At 46.7% G+C, this 18747-nt stretch overlaps 1 protein-coding gene across 1 annotated transcript in view; it reads left to right on the top strand.

The window, feature by feature from the left end:
* CPNE5 (copine 5) overlaps window positions 1–18747 on the top strand; it is a 105270-nt gene that overhangs the window by 51178 nt on the left and 35345 nt on the right. The window contains exons 8-9 of the mRNA XM_049765346.1: window positions 1098–1161; window positions 16522–16625. Coding sequence (XP_049621303.1) covers window positions 1098–1161; window positions 16522–16625 — 168 coding nt within the window. The remainder of the gene's footprint in view (window positions 1–1097; window positions 1162–16521; window positions 16626–18747) is intronic.

The following is an 18747-nucleotide window of genomic DNA, read 5'->3' as shown; positions in this document are numbered from 1 at the left end:
CAAACAAGCTTTGCTCCCGAGGCAGGACCAGACTGCGGCTTTGGGATGCTCAGCACAGATGCCCAGTCTCGGAGACAAGCTGGTGTCTCCCTGCCATGGGGTGTGGGGTGGATGCCAGATGGGACCTCTGTTCTGTTCACCTATTTGGAGAGCTTGGGGTGGTCTCTGTTCTGGGACTGCCCCCCCCTTGATGAGAGCCTCTTCTGACAGCTCCATCAGTGGTTCTCAAAGTGTGCTCTGCAGATATCTGGCCTGAGGCACACGGGGGTAGGGGGAGTGGGGGCTGTGCGAATGTTTGGGTAGGAGGGGTCGAAGGAAATGATGCTCCTGGACCCCTTGAGAGCCTCTCTGAACACCCTTATCGGTTGGTATAATGGAGACAAGACACACCCATTTCACAGGCAGGAAAACTGAGGTTCAGAAAGATGCAGCAGTGCAGCTATGAACCACAGATCCTACAGATGTTCCTGGCTGCACTGCGATCCTTCCCCTGAGTCACTCTTCAGTGCTCCAGTGGGATGGGTTGGTGAAGGGTGAGCGATGGTGCATGTCCCCTGGGTAGAAACTTGGCCTCTGAAGAGGGATTTGGGGGTTACTTCATATACCAGTGCCCCCTCCCTGAGGAGCACAGAGTGGGCAGGGTGCTTTCTCTTCCCGAGAGACTCCAGCCTCAGTGTTTGAGAGAAGGGGTTCCTGGGAGAGAAGCTGGACCTGCTGCCCCAGAGGACACCTCCCCCTTTGCATCTCCCACTCTCCCTCCCATGAAACACCAGGGCTGAAAAGTCCTGGGACTGGCATCAGCTGGTACAGGGTGGGTGGTGCCCATGGTCTTTTGCCCACAGAAGTGGTCTTTGGATGGAAAGTTTGACAGCCACGGGTCTGGAAGCTTCCGCGTGAGTCTAGATGCTATCCTAATGGTAGGACTTATGCTGCAGACACTGTCCCTCCAGCGGGGGCTCTCGGGAGTAGTGGGTGGGTAGATGGTTGGAAGGTCGGGAGTGGGGTAGAGGGCTGTGGAGGGGCCGCTGCAGGGAGTGTCCAGCTCGCAAGGTGTGTTGGTCTTTGTCTGGCTCCCCATTCTTGCTTTCCTCTCCCAGCGGAGTCCCCGGGAAGAAATGCGGCAGCATCATCCTGTCTGCAGAGGAGCTCAGCAATTGTAGGGTGAGTGTGTTTGGGGGACGGGGAGTCAGGGGACACCAGGCCTTCTTACTGGTTATAAAAGAATTTGGTCACCTTGGAGCTCCAAAGCATCGGTCTTTCTTATAGCTGAGTTGACCTGAGCCCAGAGCAGGAAGTGACACCTAAGGCTGCAGTTCTGGGCCTCCTAGCCTGCCCAGAGCGCCTTCTGCTCTCCACCATGTTCTCTCTCTCTGTGTGTGTGTGTGTGTGTGTGTGTGTGTGTGTGTGTGTGTGTGTGTGTGTGTGTGCGCGTGCGCGCGCCAAATTAGCTTTGACACCACTAGGCAGAGAGGAGGCCCTTTCCAGCCTAAGCTAGTCCAGATGCTAGGCATTTAGTTGTTTTCTTTCATTTCTTAGCTCCAAAGTCAACTCCCATTGCACTGGGTCGAGGGGTGAGTGGGTGGTTGGAATATGTACATGTGCACATAAGAGCATGAGCATGTGTGCACATGTGTGTCCAAGTGAATGGTGTTTTTGAGTGGGGTGTGTGGACTCTGTGTGTGCACATGTATATGTGCTAAGCATGCATGGGAGTGTGTGCATGTGAACATGTAAATTTAAGCATGTGTGTGTATTCCAAAGTATGTGTATTCAATCCCAGTTGGCCCTGCAAAAACAGGTGGGGACACCAACAAGAAGCTCAGGGGGCCGGCAGGATAGCGCAGCAATAGGGCATTTGCCTTGCATGCAGCAGATCCAGGATGTTCCTGGTTCGATCCCCAGTGTCCCATATTGTTCCTGGAGCCAGGAGCAGTTTCTGGACACATAGCCAGGAGCATCACCGGGTATGGCCCAAAAACCAAAAAAATAAGAAGCTCAGGGACCAAATAGCAGCACTATAAAGTACAATATTGGTAACAGTTATTACCATGGTAGTGTTGGGCATCTCACATAAGTTAGTGCAGATCCTGACAATAAGCCTAAATCTATTATTCTTATTCCGTTTTGGTGGGTAAGGAATATGAAGCCCAGAGAAGCCAAGCACCATTCTCCGGATGCCATAGTTGAGTGTTAGAATCAAGTCAGCCTGATCCTGAAGTCCAGACTGATGTTCCCAGGCCACCAAGGCTGTGAGTCTCTTCAGTCCATTGCAGATAGATTCAGGGGGTCACCAGGGGAGCCAGGATTAGCAGAGTGGGAGCACAAGATCAAACCTGGGGTGACTAGGATCCAGTGTCTCTTGAGACGGGGTCCGCTCAGGATAGAGGGTAAACTCAGGAGACGAAACCAGTTCTTTTCTTCTGGGGAGTCAGCGCAAATATTGTACCTGACATCTATCATTATTTGCCACGTTTCTCAATCTTAAAATTGAGAAGATGCTCATTATGTATTAATTTATTTAAAATATAACCATATTTATATTTAAAATAACAATAGTTAACCCACTCCATGTGAATATCAACATCATTTTTGAAAAATGATTCGATTTCCTGAACACAAAAAAATACCGTCACTGCATTAAGTGAAAAGCGTGGCCTTATTTTCTATTTCTGTAAATCTCTTTAATACCCTGCTAGATGGGAGAGAGCTGGATTCTCATCTGTGCTGCAGTCTGTGTGAACTCACTGTTGGTAACCTCTAGAAAATTCTGCATCTTGTTGGCATTGTTATGAAAATAGCTTCGGCCTCATGCCCCTCGCCTCCCACTGAGGGTTCCTGGACCATACTTTGAGAGCTGCTGGTACAGAGCTGTAATCGTGGGAGGCAACTATTCAGAACCACACACAATACTGCCAGGTTTGCATGCATAGGTTTACTTATATCATCTGTGATGCATTATACATATACAGCAGTTATAATATTCTGTGTATTGTGGGTCTCCTTTCTCGGGCCCAAGTGACAATGCTGATAGGAGAGATCTGGACCCAGACCTTGAACCAGGGCCCCTAACCACTACACTCTTGTGTCCTAAACTGTTTTGGTCAAGACAGGAAGCAGAGCTAATAGGGCAGGACAGCTGAGGGAGGCCACTACCAACTCTTCATGGACAAAAGGAATCAAGTTTCACTCCCACTCTAGATAGAAACCCAGCTGAGGACTTAGAGAAACTCAGAAATTCCTACCTCTGAGTGTGCTGCTGCTCTGGATGAGGCTGAACTTCAGACAAAGGAGAGACCTTGTTGACAGGAGAGGCCAGGGCCAGGGAGGTCAGAATGTACTTTACATGCTTACATGTGTGTGAGTTTACACCTATGGGGGAACAAAAACCTGCTGGGTTTACACCTATGGGGAAATGGAGCTTTATTCCTGCTGTGTGTGCAGGCTGTCCCAGAGCTCCACATATGGAGAGGCCTCTGACCACTGCTGGTATGGCCCAAAAATAAGCCAGGAAAAGAGGGAGGGAAAGAGGATGGGAGGGGCAGGTAGGGAAGGAAGGAGGAAAGGAAGGAAGAGGGAGTAAAGGAGAGGGTAAGAAAAGGAGAGAGGAAGGGAGGAAGGGAGGGGAAAGGGTGTAGGAAGGAGGGAATGGCCAGTTATTAGCTGAGATTAAGGTGTTTGCCCTTTAAACTGCCAACTCTGGTTTGGTTACTGGAGTGTAACCCAAATTCCCACACCCCAGGCACACAAAGACATGTGAAAGTAAATTAATTAAGTGCCCTAGCCTCAGTTTTCCAACCTGTATATTGGGGCTGATAGGATTGTCCTGAAGGTGGAAGGAGATCCAGTAGGCAACTGTGCTCCAGAGGATCCTGGTTCCCTAGAGGTTCATGGGGAAAGGCTGAATCAGAACCCTTGAAGCCTAAATTCAGTTTGTTCCCAAACTTAAACACCCCCCCAGCAATGCCTTTTTATAATTACATAGTTTATCATTAAATAAGGTCTTATAAGCTTTTTGAGGTGAACAAACTAATTTCTGCTTTTATTTTTTTGTGATTTGGAGGGTTGGTTTTGGGGGCCACAACTGGGTTCAGGGGTTAGTTCTGCATTCAGGAATTATTTCACTAGGGCTTGGGGAACCTTGTGGGATTCCTGGAATTGAGCTGGTGCAAGGCAAATGCCCTACCATTATGGGGACACTCTGGCCCCTAATTGCTGCATGAAAATGGTGTCAGGCCCCTCCCTCTTTCAGGAGTAGCTGTGATTTTATCCTTCTCTCCCTCCCTCCAGAAATTGTCAGCGCCTTTCTTTGGAGGCATCTCAGGCTGAGTGGTGTCTTTTCTAGAATCTTTGCGAGGAAAAGAGACTCAATTCCTGGCATCTGGCTGAATTAAAATAATTACCTCAGCTTAGGCATTCTGTGGGAGGATCAAAGAATGGGTGGAGATGGGGTTTGCCTGAGCTTCCTGCAACGATGAATACCTTCTGCCCAGGCAGATGCCCACCATGGTGCTGGGGCTAACGTGGGCGTTGGGTGGAGATTAGAGTGGACTCAGGCAGGTCACCACAGGCCTGATGCCTTCGAGAAAAACCCTGCTCAGCTGGAATGGAAATACCGAGAAAGTCGCCCCCATCAGAGCTGGAGCCACTATTATTGTTCAGGCTGCCTGAGGTTGGTGAGCGTCCTCTGCTGAAGCATAGAGGAAGAAGCTTCAAATCTATCCAGATTAGCTCCTGCTCCACAGTAGTGTTACTGAGTGTAGGTCTGAACCACATGTTCAAATCTCTTTATTCTGCTGAAAGAAGATCCACGGAAAGGATGGATCATCCCTGGTGAGGATGAATGGGCTCAGGAAGAGGAATGGTATATATAGAGGTCCTGGTGTTGAGTGGAGGAGAGTGATGAGACACCTTAGAGAAAAGAGTGTAAGTGGGAATTGGGTCCAAGTATGGGTTTTATATTTTTGTTTATTTGTTGTTTGAGGACCAGGTTGTGTGGAACCTTGTAGAGAGGGGAGTTTAGCAGCTTTGAATTCTAATAAAGAACAGAACTTGAATTCTTTCTTTCTTTATTTTTTTTTTTTTGGTTTTTGGGTCACACCTGGTGACGCTCAGGGGTTACTCCTGGCTATGTGCTCAGAAGTCGCTCCTGGCTTGGGGGACCATATGGGATGCCGGGGGATCGAACCGCGGTCCATCCAAGGCTAGCGCAGGCAAGGCAGGCACCTTACCTCTAGCGCCACTGCCCAGCCCCTGAACTTGAATTCTTGAATCCTAATAAAGTATGACTGTCACTGTTACAGAAGCAAACTTTAGGGAAAGCCCGTGTCTCCCTGCTGGAAACCAAGGAAATGGTCCTTGTGGCTGAACCATGGCAGTTAGGGCATTTACCTTATGTGTCATTGACCTGAATTCACTGTCTCACATTCCAAGGGGTTTCCTAAACTGCCAGAAGTGATTCCTGAGTTCATAGCCTGGAGTAAGAGTCTTGAACACTGCTGGGTGTGTTCTGAAAAGCAAGAATGGAAGGAAGGAAGGAAGGAAGGAAGGAAGGAAGGAAGGAAGGAAGGAAGGAAGGAAGGAAGGAAGGAAGGAAGGAAGGAAGGAAGGAAGGAAGGAAGGAAGGAAGGAAGGAAGGAAGGAGGAAGGAAGGAAGGAAGGAAGGAAGGAAGGAAGGAAGGAAGGAAGGAAGGAAGGAACAAAGGAAGGAAGGAAGGAAGGGAAAAAGGAAAAAACATTCAGAGATGATCATTCTTTAAATTTTTTTTTGTTTTGTTTTGTTTTTGGACCACACCCGGCGGTGCTCAGGGGTTACTCCTGGCTCAGAAATAGCTCCTGGCAGTCACGGGGGACCATATGCGACACCGGGATTTGAACCAACCACCTTTGGTCCTGGATCGGCTGCTTGCAAGGCAAATGCCGCTGTGCTATCTCTCCGGGCCCTTTCTTTAAATTTGATATATGGAGCCAGAGTGATAGTATAGCAAGTAAGGCATTTGTTTGCCTTGCACGCAGCTGACAGATTTGATACCTGATATCTCATATGGTCTCCTGAACCTGTCAGGAGTAATTCCTGAGTGCAGAGTAAGGAGTAATTCCTGAGTGTCTCCAGGTATGGTCCAAAACAAGTTGGGGGGGAGTTTGTATTTTCTCCATGTTTTATTTTTCTGGGTAGATGCATTTGTTTTTTTGTTTGTTTTTTTTGGGGGGCCACATTTGGTAATGCTCAGGGGTTACTTCTGGCTGTGCGCTCAGAAGTCGCTCCTGGCTTGGGGGACCATATGGGACGCTGGGGGAACGAACCACGGTCCGTCCTAGGCTAGCGCTGGCAAGGCAGACACTTTACCTCTAGTGCCACCATGCCAGCCCCAAGATACATTTGTAATGTGTAGACTATGATAACTATATTTAGTTTTCCATGAAGTGAGATTTCTGGGATGACCTGTGTTTAATAGTTGATGCCATTCTTCCATAGTGTAATAGAGAACCTCTTCTTTCCCTTCTTCTTTTTTTTTTTTTTTTTGGTTTTTGGGCCACACACAGTGACACTTGGGGTTATTCCTGGCTATGCTCTCAGAAATCGTTCCTGGCTTCGGGGACCATATAGGATGCTGAGGGATCAAACTGCGGTCTGTCCTAGGTTAGTGCGTGCAAGGCAGACGCCCTACCGCTTGCACCATTGCTCGGGTTCATAACCTCTTCTCTTTAGGGAACAAAACACCACATAGCTGAAGCTTTTATTTTATGGGTTCCTGGTTGTGCTTGGGTCGCAGATGGTACTGGGGAAAAGAATCAGGACCTTTGCATACAAGGGTGCTCTCAGCCTTTGGAGCCACCTCTCAGGTCAAGTTAGATGATGGGTTTTGATTAATATCCCAGATGCAGACTCAAGGACTAGGAAAGGGAATGGCCAGCTCAAGGTGAGCTCTGAATGAACAAATCAACAGGCTCAAAGCCAACTGAATACCAGAGAGACTGTTAAAGACACACCCAGCATCCTGGAAGCATGTCCACACCCACCATCTGTATTTCAATCAACTCAGGCTTAGGGTTTTTTTCACTGCATCTCTAGGGCTTGCCAGTAGCTCCTGCCTTCTGCTGCAGTCTTGTCCTGTCAGTTGGGCTGACCCTCCCATAAGCTGCTTCTCACAGACTTCCCCAGCCAAGGTGGTGTTCCCTTCTGCCCAGGGAGTATTACCTATAGTCAATGACTTTCTTTTTTCATTAATTTCTTTTCTTCCCCTGGCTGAAAAAGACCATATGGGATGAGGAGATAGTTCAAAGGACCAGAGCACAAAGCATGGAGGAGATAGGTTCTGCCCAGTTTCCCCAACACTGCCAGAAGTAAGCCCCAACGTGACTCCTGCCCCAGCCCCAGCACAGAGCCAGGAGTAGCAACAAACAAATGAACAGACCAGTGAAGGAACAAACAGACAACATCAAGTCTGGGGTTTGGGGAACATACAGGGTTTGGGTTCTTGCCTTGCATGCACTAACCCCAGTTAAGTCTCTTGTACTACAAGACCTCCTAGTAACTGCCACTGTCACTGGTCTGCTTGACTGTGTGGCTCCTGGGTCCCCTAAGCATTTCTTAGGAGTTTACCCCTAATATTACACACACATACACACACACACACACACACACACACACACACACACACACACACACACACAGACAATGAACTAATTCTAGGAAATTTGGAAAATTCAGTCATATTTGAGAATATCATAAATGTCATCATGGTTCCAACATCTATTTTAAAATACTTCAGTGGGCTGGGGAGATACTCAGAGCTAGAGCACATGCCTGAACTGCACAGGCCTGGTTCAGTCTCCAATGCCATATCTCACCCCTCAACCCCCAAACACTACTAGGTGGCCCCCAGCTCATGGGTCCCTTTGCTAATTAGGCAAAAAGCACTAAACTTTTAAGCCTGGTTTGACTATCAAAGGAGCCTTCAAGAACTGCTGGGGAGATCTTCCCAAAAGTGGATAAGAACTTGGACTCTGCCTATAGACAAAATGATACTCTTATTTACCAGTGGTGTGACTCTTGGCAAGCTGCTTAACCTCCCTGTGTTTTCATTGCTTTATTTGTAAAATGTTTTGTTGGAAGCTTAGGCCACATCCAGCGGCACTCAGGGGTTACTCCTAGCTCTATGCTCAGAAATTGTTCCTGACAGGTTTGGGGGACCTGGAATTGAACCCCGGGTCAGTCCTGGGTCCGCCACTTGCAAGGCAAATGCCCTACTGCTGTGCCCCCTGTAAAAATGGTTTTATTGAAATATTTTTATCACAGATTTTTGCTTTGCTCTTTTAAATTGTCTAATGAAAATATTTGGCCTATTGAAACTGGTTGTCCTTTAAAAGTTTGCACTTACCGTTCATGCTTATTCTAAACCTGGGGGCTGTCCAAAAGGCAGAGCCTGAGTGTTGAGTCTCTCCCAAAGGCTCTCCCATCTGGTGGCCTCTAGAGCTGACCTCTGACCTTTATTAGGGCAGGGAATGCTTCTGTGCTAGAGCAGGCCAGGTCCCACTGGAGAGAAAAGCTGTTTGCTGAGCCCCACAAGCTTCCTGATTAACATGCAGAGAGATGCAAATTGAGGTAATCCTGCTGTTTTAGAAGAACTTAATTTGTTTTTTTAAAAAGATAGGGTGAAAGGCAGAAATTGCAGGAAATTATATATTGCAGGCACTGCTTTATCGACAGTGGATTCTAGAGATGCTTCTGGTGCAGCATTTCCCAGAGCTGCACCAGAGGTCAGAGTGAGGGCCCTACTCCCAGGCTGAGGCTGCCTAGGACCCCTCCTTGTTTCCCAATTCTGTCATCCTACCTCATCTTACTGCCACACTCTCAGACTCTTAATGCACATAGTTCACCTATGTGATTCCTTCACTACCCTTATCATTATCATTATCATCATCATCATCATTATTATTATTATTATTATTATTATTATTATTATTATTAAAATTTGGGCCGTATCTGGAGATACTCAGGTCTTACTCTTGGCTGTGCACTCAGCGATCACTTCTGGCAGAGCTTGAGAACCATAAGGGATGCCAGAGATTGAACCATGGTCAACTGCATGCAAGCAAACTCCCTACCCTCTGTGTTCTGGCTTTAGCCCCAACTACGCCTCATTTAAAGGAATCAGCAGAGCTATGTTCATGACTATTGACATTTGGTAGAGACACCCTCAAAAGTAAATCCTAGACACTACATTTTCTAGCCTCAAGGATTCTCCTTGGAGGAGTTCCAGTCTCTTTTGGTTCCTTTTAAACACAATGATTACAAAGTTGTTCATGATTGAGTTTTAGTCTTACAATGTATAAACCCAGGAATGTTTCCCACCAATGTCCCTGGTTTTCCTTTCCCCTCCCCCCTTCATTTTACTCCTCTCACTCTTTCTTTCTTTTTTTTCTATTTAGACACTGTAGTTTGCACTATTAATGAAGGGGTACCATGCATATCGTTTTATCTCTATCCAACACTCAGTTATTGTCCAGAATGTTCAATTCCAACTATCTTTGTCCAAGTGGTCCCTTCTCTGTCCTAATTCTACGACTCCACAATTGTGGCAAGATTTCTACCATGAACTGGTCCTCCTGACCTTTTTCTCTATTATCTCAGGATATTATTACCACACTATATATTTTTAATCCCATAGCGGAGATTCCATGTCTATTTCTTTCCTTCTGACTCATTTCACTCAATATAATACTCTTCATATTCATCCATGTATAAGCAAATCTCATGGTTTCATTTTTCCTAACAGCTGCATAGTATTTCGTTTTGTAGATATACCACAGTTTCTTTAGCCACTCTTTTGTTCTTAAGCTCGTGGGTTGTTTCCAGATTCTGTCTATTGTAAATAGTGCTTCAAAGAACATAGAAGTGCAGAGGGCCTTTTTGTATGGTGTTTTTGTGTTCTGAGGGTGTATCCTTAGGAGTGTATTGCTGGATCATATGAGAGCTCAATAGTTTTTTGAGGAATATTCATATTGTTTTCCAAAAAGGCTGGACTAGTCGGCATTTCCACCAGCAGTGAATGAGAGTTCCTTTCTCCCTGCATTCCACACCACACATTCTTTGTGATGTGTTCTAGTCTCTGCGGATGAAATGATATGTCATTGTTGTTTTAATTTGCATCTCCCTGATGATTAATATGTGGAGCATTTTCTATGTGCCTTTTGGCCATCTGTATTTCTTTTTTTTTTTTTTTTTTTTTTTTTTTTTGGGTTTTTGGGCCACACCCGTTTGACGCTCAGGGGTTACTCCTGGCTATGTGCTCAGAAATCGCCCCTGGCTTGGGGGGACCATATGGGACGCCAGGGGATCGAACCGCGGTCCTGATCCTTGGCTAGCGCTTGCAAGGCAGACACCTTACCTCCAGCGCCACCTACCCGGCCCCGGCCATCTGTATTTCTTCTTTGAGAAAATGTTCATTTCTTCTCCCCTTTTTGGATGAGGTTAGTTTATTTTTCTTGTTGAGTTCTACCAATACCTTGTATATCTGAGATATTAGCCCTTATCAGGTAGGTATTGGGTGAATAGTTTATCCCATTTTGTGGCTAATCTTTGTATCCTCATCACTATTTCCTTTCAGATACATAGGCTTCTCAGTTTAGGCTTCTCAGTTTAATGTAGTCCCATTAGACCAATGGTGTTTCTTCTTTGAAGATGCCTTTAGCTTTAAAATCATGGAGTGTTCTGCCTAGATTTTTCTCTGTGTACCTTATGGTTCCAGGTCTGATATCAAGGTCTTTAATTCATTTTGATTTGACTTTTTGCATAGTGTTAAATAGAGATGAGTTCACTTTTTTTCATGCAGTTGACCCAATTTTCCTAACACTGCTTGTTGAAGAAGCTTTCCTTGCTCCACTTTGTATTTCTTGCCCCTTTATAAAAAATTAATTGATCATATACCTATGGGTTAATCTCAGAATATTTAAGTCTATTCCATTGATCTGAGGGTTTGTCTTTATTCTAGTACCATGTCTTTTAATGACTATTGCTTTATAGTACAGTTTAATGTTGGGGAAAGCAACTCCTTCTATCTTCTTTTTTCCAAGGTTTGCTGTAGTTATTCGTGGATGTTTATTGGTCCAAATAAGTTTCAGGAATGTTTGACTCACTTCTTTGAAAAATGTCATGGGTATTCTTAGAGGGATTGCATTAAATCTGTACAATGCTTTGGGAAGTCTTGCCATTTTAATATTGTTAATTCTACCAGTCCATGAGCAGAGTATGTTTCCATTTCATTGTGTCTGTCCTCGTTTGTTTCTTGAAGCAGGGTTTCACAGTTTTCTTTGTATAGGTCTTTCACAACTTTAGTTAAATTGACTCCAAAGTACTTGATTTTCTGAAGCACAATTGTGAATAGGATTGTTCTTTTAATATCTCCTTTCTTTCATTATTTGTATTTAGGAAAGCCCAGGATTTTTGGGTATTAATTTTGTAGCCTGGCACTTTACTATATAAGTCTATTGTTTGTAGGTTGTTTTGTAGAATCTTTAGTATATTTTAGATACCGCTGCTTCAGTCCAACAGTGCCAGAGGATTTTGATGAACCCGCTTCAGGGGAGTAGGATTGCAGGGACCAACATAATGCAAAATATGAAGAAAATGAGACTACACAATGAATGTATGGGGAAACACTAATAGGAATCTTAATGTTTCCTCAGGAATTTTTGATCAGCTACCCATGCTAAGGGTATGAACATTCTAGCAAGTCTTCTGACTGACTTCCTCTAGAAATATTAAGATTCTTATTATGTTAATGCTGTGACAGTATCTCATCATGGAGTCCCAGTCTTGAGGAAGCTTGCCTGGGTCACAGCCTAGAAATCTCTGTGAGGTTCTGCCTCATCCTCGTGGATGACACAATGGCCATAATGGGCTTTTGGAGAGAGTAGGTCTAGATGGTGCGGGGAGGGTAAGTACTGTTGAGCAAGAAAATGGCACACCCCTCCGCCATAGTCCCCCTTCAGAGCCTCACTATGCTATGCAGAATGAGAGGTGGCTCATCCGGAGATTTTTCCAGTTCTGAACTTCAGAGAAAGTCCTTTTTCTTTTAACTCGGTTGCACAGAGGTCTTTCTCAATAGAATGCCACCCTTCTGTGACTTCTCAAACTGAATATAATGAAGCTAACCTTGATGACTTGGGTCCTCATTTGAAATCTCAACTGTTAATCTTTGGAAACAGATTATTTGTTCCTCCTTGTACTGGCCATCATGCAAAGGGATTCATCTTTCTGTGCTTCAGTTTCCTAGTCTTTATGATGAACTTGATTTATTTTTTTGGCCTTTTTTTTTGTGTGTGTGTGTGGGGGGGGTGTCACACTGGCAATTCTCAGAACTTACTCCTGACTGTATTCAGGAGTCACACCTGATGGTCCTGGGGGGCCATGTGGGATGTCAGGACTGCATGTCAGGATGCACATTGGCTGCATGTATGACAAATGCCCCACCTGATGTACTATCTCTCAAGCTTCTCATCTTTAATTTGTTTTGATTTGGTTTTTGGGCCACACCTGGCTGTGCTCAGGAGTTACTCCTGGCTCTGTGCTCAGAAATTGTTCCTGGCAGGCACGAGGACCATATGGGATGCCAGAATTCGATCCACCTTTGGTCCCGGGTCTGCCGCTTGCAAGGCAAATGCCCTACTGCTGTGGTATCTCTCCAGCCCCCTCTAGCATCTCATCTTTAAGATGAAAATCAGAATAGTAGTTAGTCCAAGAGTCGAGACATTTGCTTTGCAGGCAGCCAACTTCAATTTGATTCCTGGCATCACATATGGTCCCCTGAACACCATCAGGGGTAACTCCTGAGTACCACTGGTTGTGGCCCCAAATCTCCCAGAAGTAAATAACAAAATTAATAGTACCTATTTCATGGGTTGTTGATAGGCTTAGATAAATCTGTGTAGAAATAGTGTCTGGCATGTGTTCCAGGACCCTGTGCTGTACTGCAGCTTGTGTGGGTAAACAGCCACTGGATATTGGCAGTTTCATGAAGTTTACTCAGTTGGGGATGATGCTCTTGGCTTTCTCTTGTTTCTCCTCTGCTGGGTAGTGTGGGCTGCCACTTAGCAGAAGATAGCTGTCCCCATCTCCTTTAGAAGTCTTTGCAGCCAGGGCCCAGGGGTTCTGCTTCCCATACTTACCAGACAAGAAAAGCCAGGCCTTAGGCTGGCTTGCTAGCCCCAGGCACCTCAGGGGCTGAGTGCTGAGCTGGGGTTCCTATTCATGGCCTGGCTCCTCAACATATTCTGCAGGAAAGGCTATTTAGGGGCCTAGCCTTCCCTGCAGAGACCTCCATGGCCCTGGGACCTCTGTCCTTCTCTGCTCTGACATTTATCTTTTCCCCCATGACTGAAGAAAGAATGCGGGAAGGTTGAACTCTGGTTGTTTCCTGGTACAATTTATGGTTCCCTCAGTACCACCTGGACACAGTTAGGTGTGCCCTCTTCCCTCATACAAAGACAACCCAAAATGTAGCTTTCCCTGTTAGGGTCCAGAAATCAAAGGATGAGACCACACAAATTGGAGTAAAGTTTAAGCTTTATTCCGCCTGCCAACAGCTCCTAACTGACCGGTCAGGGTTCTATCCCACGAGGGGTGGAAAAGAACCCCACCCAAGGTCGTGAATGGGATTATATAGGATAGGGATATAGGGAAGTTCTAGCTTTCTGATGATCTCCAAAATGATTGGCTCTTGACTAGGGGTACCTTCCCATTGTCTTCTGTCCCTACCTGATAGGCCAGGTAGACTGAGGCAGGTTCTATGGAAATTGGCTCATACCATGTGATCCTTGCAAAATGGATTTTCTCCCTGCTCAGAACCAGAAGAAGAAGCCTGCCATGTGACTTTTACAAAATGGCTCCCTATTCAGAATTTAGGTCCCAACACTCTAATATATATATTTTCCTTTCCTGATTTCACAGGTCTGGCGGTTCTCCTAAGTGATAAAAATATAAGAGCTTTGCCCTGGATTTTGTGACAGGTGTCACAAAATAAACAGATTTTAGACTGTTTCAGAAACAACCCTGAATTATTTGTGTTTGCAGGTGAGGGTGTGAAAATGATAGGATCATAATGATCACCCTAGGTAGAGCCCCAAAGAGGTTTTGGAGCTCTGAACTCCCTGTTGCCAAGTTGCTGAGTTCCAGTCTACCCCAGCGCTGTCTGTTCTGGGCTGCCTTGGTGCCAAACTGACCAGTCTACAAGAACAGTTTGTGTGTGTGTGTGTGTGTGTGTGTGTGTGTGTGTGTGTGTGTGTGTGTGTATGTGTGTGTGAATCCAACCAGTACTTAAAATCTAAGGGATGCTCAGAACTCAGGGTTCATTCTTGGATCTGTCCCCACTATTGTTCAGCAGAATCAGCTCCTCTTTCACTTTTTCTTTTTCGGGAGGCAGGGACACTCCTATGCAGTACTCAGTATTACTGGGCCAGGTTAATTTTTCCATCCCTCCCATCCACTCATGCCTGAGTGTAAAGTGTACAGAGAATGGGGCCAGAGAGATAGCATGGAGGTAAGGTGTTTGTCTTGCATGCAGAAGGAAGGTGGTTTGAATCCTGGCATCCCATATGGTTCCCAGAGCCTGCCAGGAGCGATTTCTGAGCATAGAGCCAGGAGTAACCCCTGAGCGCTGCTAGGTGTGACCCAAAAACCAAAAAAAAGTGTACACAGCAGTCAAGTCAAAGCAGCTGGTGCTCCCAGATGGTGGGACACGTCTGGAAGCTGCTGGACAAGTCTCACACCTGTTTGAATTTCCATTCCATGGCAATCTTGGGCAGGTTACCAAGTTTCTCCAATCTCCTGCTTTCTCATTTGTGAAAAAATGACAAGAGATTAGTTGAAAAAAATATCCTGTGCTATGTAAAATGCAAAGCACCAAGCTCAGGAGCATGCCTGCATGGATGGTATCACACAAAACATGTTTGTTGGATGAATGAGAAAGGAAGGGAGGAAGGGAGACACTCCGCATAGGTGAGCTCACAAGTCTCCAGGGAATGCCTGTGAGATGGGGAGGTGTGAGTGACATGGGGACCTTGAGAAAAAGGGTTGGACTTGCAAAACTTGATTGTTAGAACTCTTCTTAGCTATCTCTATATCCTGTTCTCAACACTTTAATTTTATTTTTACAAGCGGAATGTAGGTATTTTCATGGTCTTGCTGTAGATGAGAAACAGCACAGAGAAGGGAACTAACTAAGGTCACACAGCTGGTGGTAGGGGACAGAGCTGAAGCTAAAAGCCTGTCTGCAGCCACCAGATTACTCAGGGTAGTTTTGGGGGGGCCACATCTGGCAGACCATGCTCCCCAGACCATGCTCAAAAGTTATTCCTCCAGCCTAGCGAGTAATGCACTTGCTTAGCACATAGCCAACCTGGGCTTGATGTCCAGCACTCTATATGGATCCTGAGTATAGAACCAGGAGGAAGCCTTGAGCACTGTTGAGTGTAGCCCAAAAACCAAAAGAAAAAAAAGAAAAGAAAAGAAAATTACTCCCTGTGGTACTCAGTACCTGGAATGAAACTGGAATTGGCTGCATGCAAGGAAAGTGCTTTATCCCCTCTACCATCACCTCCCTGGCCCAGATTCCTCTGGTACAGACCCTCCTCAATTACTAGCTCCACCTTTTACCAAGCCCTTCAGCTGTGGGAAGTGCCACCAGTTAGCCTGTGGGATACTAATCTCAAGAGACTGTCAGTGACCAGGAGGATGGGGGCAGCTTGAGAAGGGGGGGACACCCCACTACCACACATATACTTCCCAGTCCCCGAGGGTTGGCTCAACTTCAGAGACTACAGGACAAAGCCCTGAGAAGACCTATCACTAATTCAGGATGTTGAGTATGCAGAGAATTTGGGCTGAGGAGGTTGCATGTGATAGATACAGGGGAGGTGCTTTGGCCAGACAATGGTTACCTGGACCTGGAGGAGCCTCAGTCCTGAACTGTAGGCTTTTGTTTTCAGCTCAGAGACTCAAGCTTCACAGCTATGAAATGGGTGAGGTCTAGTCTTAGGTTTAGTCAAATATTTTGGGGTCTCTTGTGAGTTTAGGGCTATGAAAGTATGTGGTAAGGATTGGGCACCTTGGGCACCTTTGGGCAGATTGTCTTACCTGTGAGCTCAGGAAAGTGAAATGAACCCCCCCATATGAAGGCTCCCCAAGTTTAGAACCTGACCCTTTCTTCACATGCTCTCTTCCTCTACCTCTGGCTACCCTGGAGATGTGACCTCTCATCTGCCAGCCCAGGGTCCAAGCTGTGCCCTCCCTTTCTGAGGTTTCCAGAGAGGTGAAATCAGGATTCAGTCTGGGGCCGGTGACTCTGGAATCTTCCAGCTTTCCCATCCACTGACCGAAACAGCCGCTTGCTGGAAGGGGCCAGAGTGTGCCTGTCCTTCTTACAGGCTCACGTGTCCAGGGTGTGGGGGTGTTTCTCAGGGACTTGGATGCCCTCCAGAGCCTTCTCCTGCCTCACACTACTGCCTCTCCCCACCATACTCCAGGACGTTGCCACGATGCAGTTCTGCGCCAACAAGCTGGACAAGAAGGATTTCTTTGGCAAGTCCGACCCCTTCTTGGTGTTCTACAGAAGCAACGAGGATGGGACGTGAGTTGTCTGCCCGTATCACTCTCTCTCTGGGCCCAGGTGGATGGTTGTGTGACCTGCCAGACAGGGTGGAATCATCTTTTGGGGGGGACTAAGGGCAAGGAAATCACATGGCTGGGGCCAGTGCAGAGGAAAGCACAGCCCCAATACATATTTACACACTCACAGACACATGTGCACTCAAACATGCCTATACACACTCACATGCACTCACAGATATGCAGACACTTAAACACTCCTACAGACACTCCTATACACTCACAGATATACATTCACTATCATACACACAGACACCTGCATGCAATAACACAGCACGTATTCACACACGTACCCATACCCTCAGAGAGACATACACCCATGTACAAATATGCACAGACACCCACACGCTTTCAAACACATACGGTCACATTCACCTGCTTAGTCATATAGCTGTATACACATACACTCACAAACACACATACAGACTTACATACTCTCATACACAGGGACATCTGAACTCCACACAGATACAACTTAAATAGTTTCACCTAGACATTCACATGAAGTCTCCCTATATATTCTCACATACACATTAACACATGTACACTAGCTTCATTCACATTCATCTGTATTCTCATGTATACTCATACATGTAGATGAACACACCGACTCCACACATCCCATCAAGAGATACGCAGTATATTCTCACTTACACCACACATATGCACACCTCCTCCACGCACACCCACATTCATACAAATACATATATCCGCACATACACTCACGATACAGATGTCTACACCAACCACTCACACATACAGAGATACTCACATATATTCTCACATGCACACCTTATGTCACACGCATTCACGCTCACGCAACGTACACAGAGGTCTCAGATGAAAGAGGCCCTACAGAGGTGGGAAAAGAAGACTTGAGGGGCCGTCAGTTGACTCTTGTTAACCAAAGCCGGGTGCCGATTTCCAGCCTCTGTATGGGAGGGGGCATATGGATCTGGGGAGTGAACTTGTTGAACGAGGCTCTCCTGCAGGGACATGCTTGGCCTTTCAAGCCGGCCTGTGCCTCTGCCAGTTACTTCCTTCTTCCACACAAACCAGCTTTCCACCCCCCTCAACTCCCCGAGCCCCCTCACTGCACACACAGAGCAATATGGGGCGGGGCGGAGCTGCACATTTTTGTTCGTGTCATAGGCTTCCTTCCAGGAGTCCCTGATGTTGCTCTCAGTCAGCACCACAGTCCTCTCCTACCCTGCCGAGCTCTGCTCCTTCGAGGCCCTGGAGTCCCCCCTCCCACCACAATAAACACATTGAAGTAAACATCAAAATCCCAAACTCCACTCATTTTTGAAGCCCCATTTCCTGTCTGCTCCCTAATCTAGAAGCCGCCCACCCGAAAGCTGACAAACACACACAGAGGCGCAGTAGCAAATGTAGGTCAGCCTTGGCCACAGAGGGGCAGCTTTGGGGCTGAGAGCCTGGGGCCCCGGGGGCTTCTTGCTAACTTATCTGCGTAGCCCGGGGATGTGAAGCCCTCGCTCTGAGGGCTCAGCAGCAGCCTGAACTCCTTGGGCTAGGAGATCCCCTCCGTCTCTTTAAGCTTCGCAGTAGGGGGAGGAAGGAAGGTTAGAGCTGAGCTTCTGAAGGAACCCGGCCGGGGAGGTTAACTGAGAAACAATGCCTGGGAAGGCGAACTGGGTTGGAATGTGCTGGAGAAAACGTGGAGAAGGAGCTGGGCAGGAGACCCCGGGGCTCTCCAGGAAGCAGGACCCCAACACCCAGAGTGTCATGATTCTGGGGTGTGAATGTGTGCGTGTGTGAGTGCATGCATACCTGTGAACATGAGTGTGCGGTGTGTGGGCCTGCACATGAGTGTGGAAGTGGGCACATGAGTGCGTCTGTGCCAGTGAGCATACGGGGGTGTGGGCACGTGAAAGTGGGTGTTGGGGCAGGGGCGAGGCAGGAAGGAGGTGTGTTTCAGTTCCAGGGAAAACTGATTTTTAAGCCCGGATTTCCAAAACAAGGGGAAATTAGGTGTGATCATTTGCATAACAAAAGGCTTCTTTGTCTCAGCAAAGGACTCCCAGCAGAATTTCCTTAAATAATTCTTGTTGACTTCAAACTGA

This window comes from Suncus etruscus, chromosome 18 (assembly GCF_024139225.1).
Source record: "Suncus etruscus isolate mSunEtr1 chromosome 18, mSunEtr1.pri.cur, whole genome shotgun sequence".
In the NCBI taxonomy this organism is placed as follows: domain Eukaryota; kingdom Metazoa; phylum Chordata; class Mammalia; order Eulipotyphla; family Soricidae; genus Suncus; species Suncus etruscus.
This window is presented reverse-complemented; position numbering and strand designations above follow the sequence as displayed.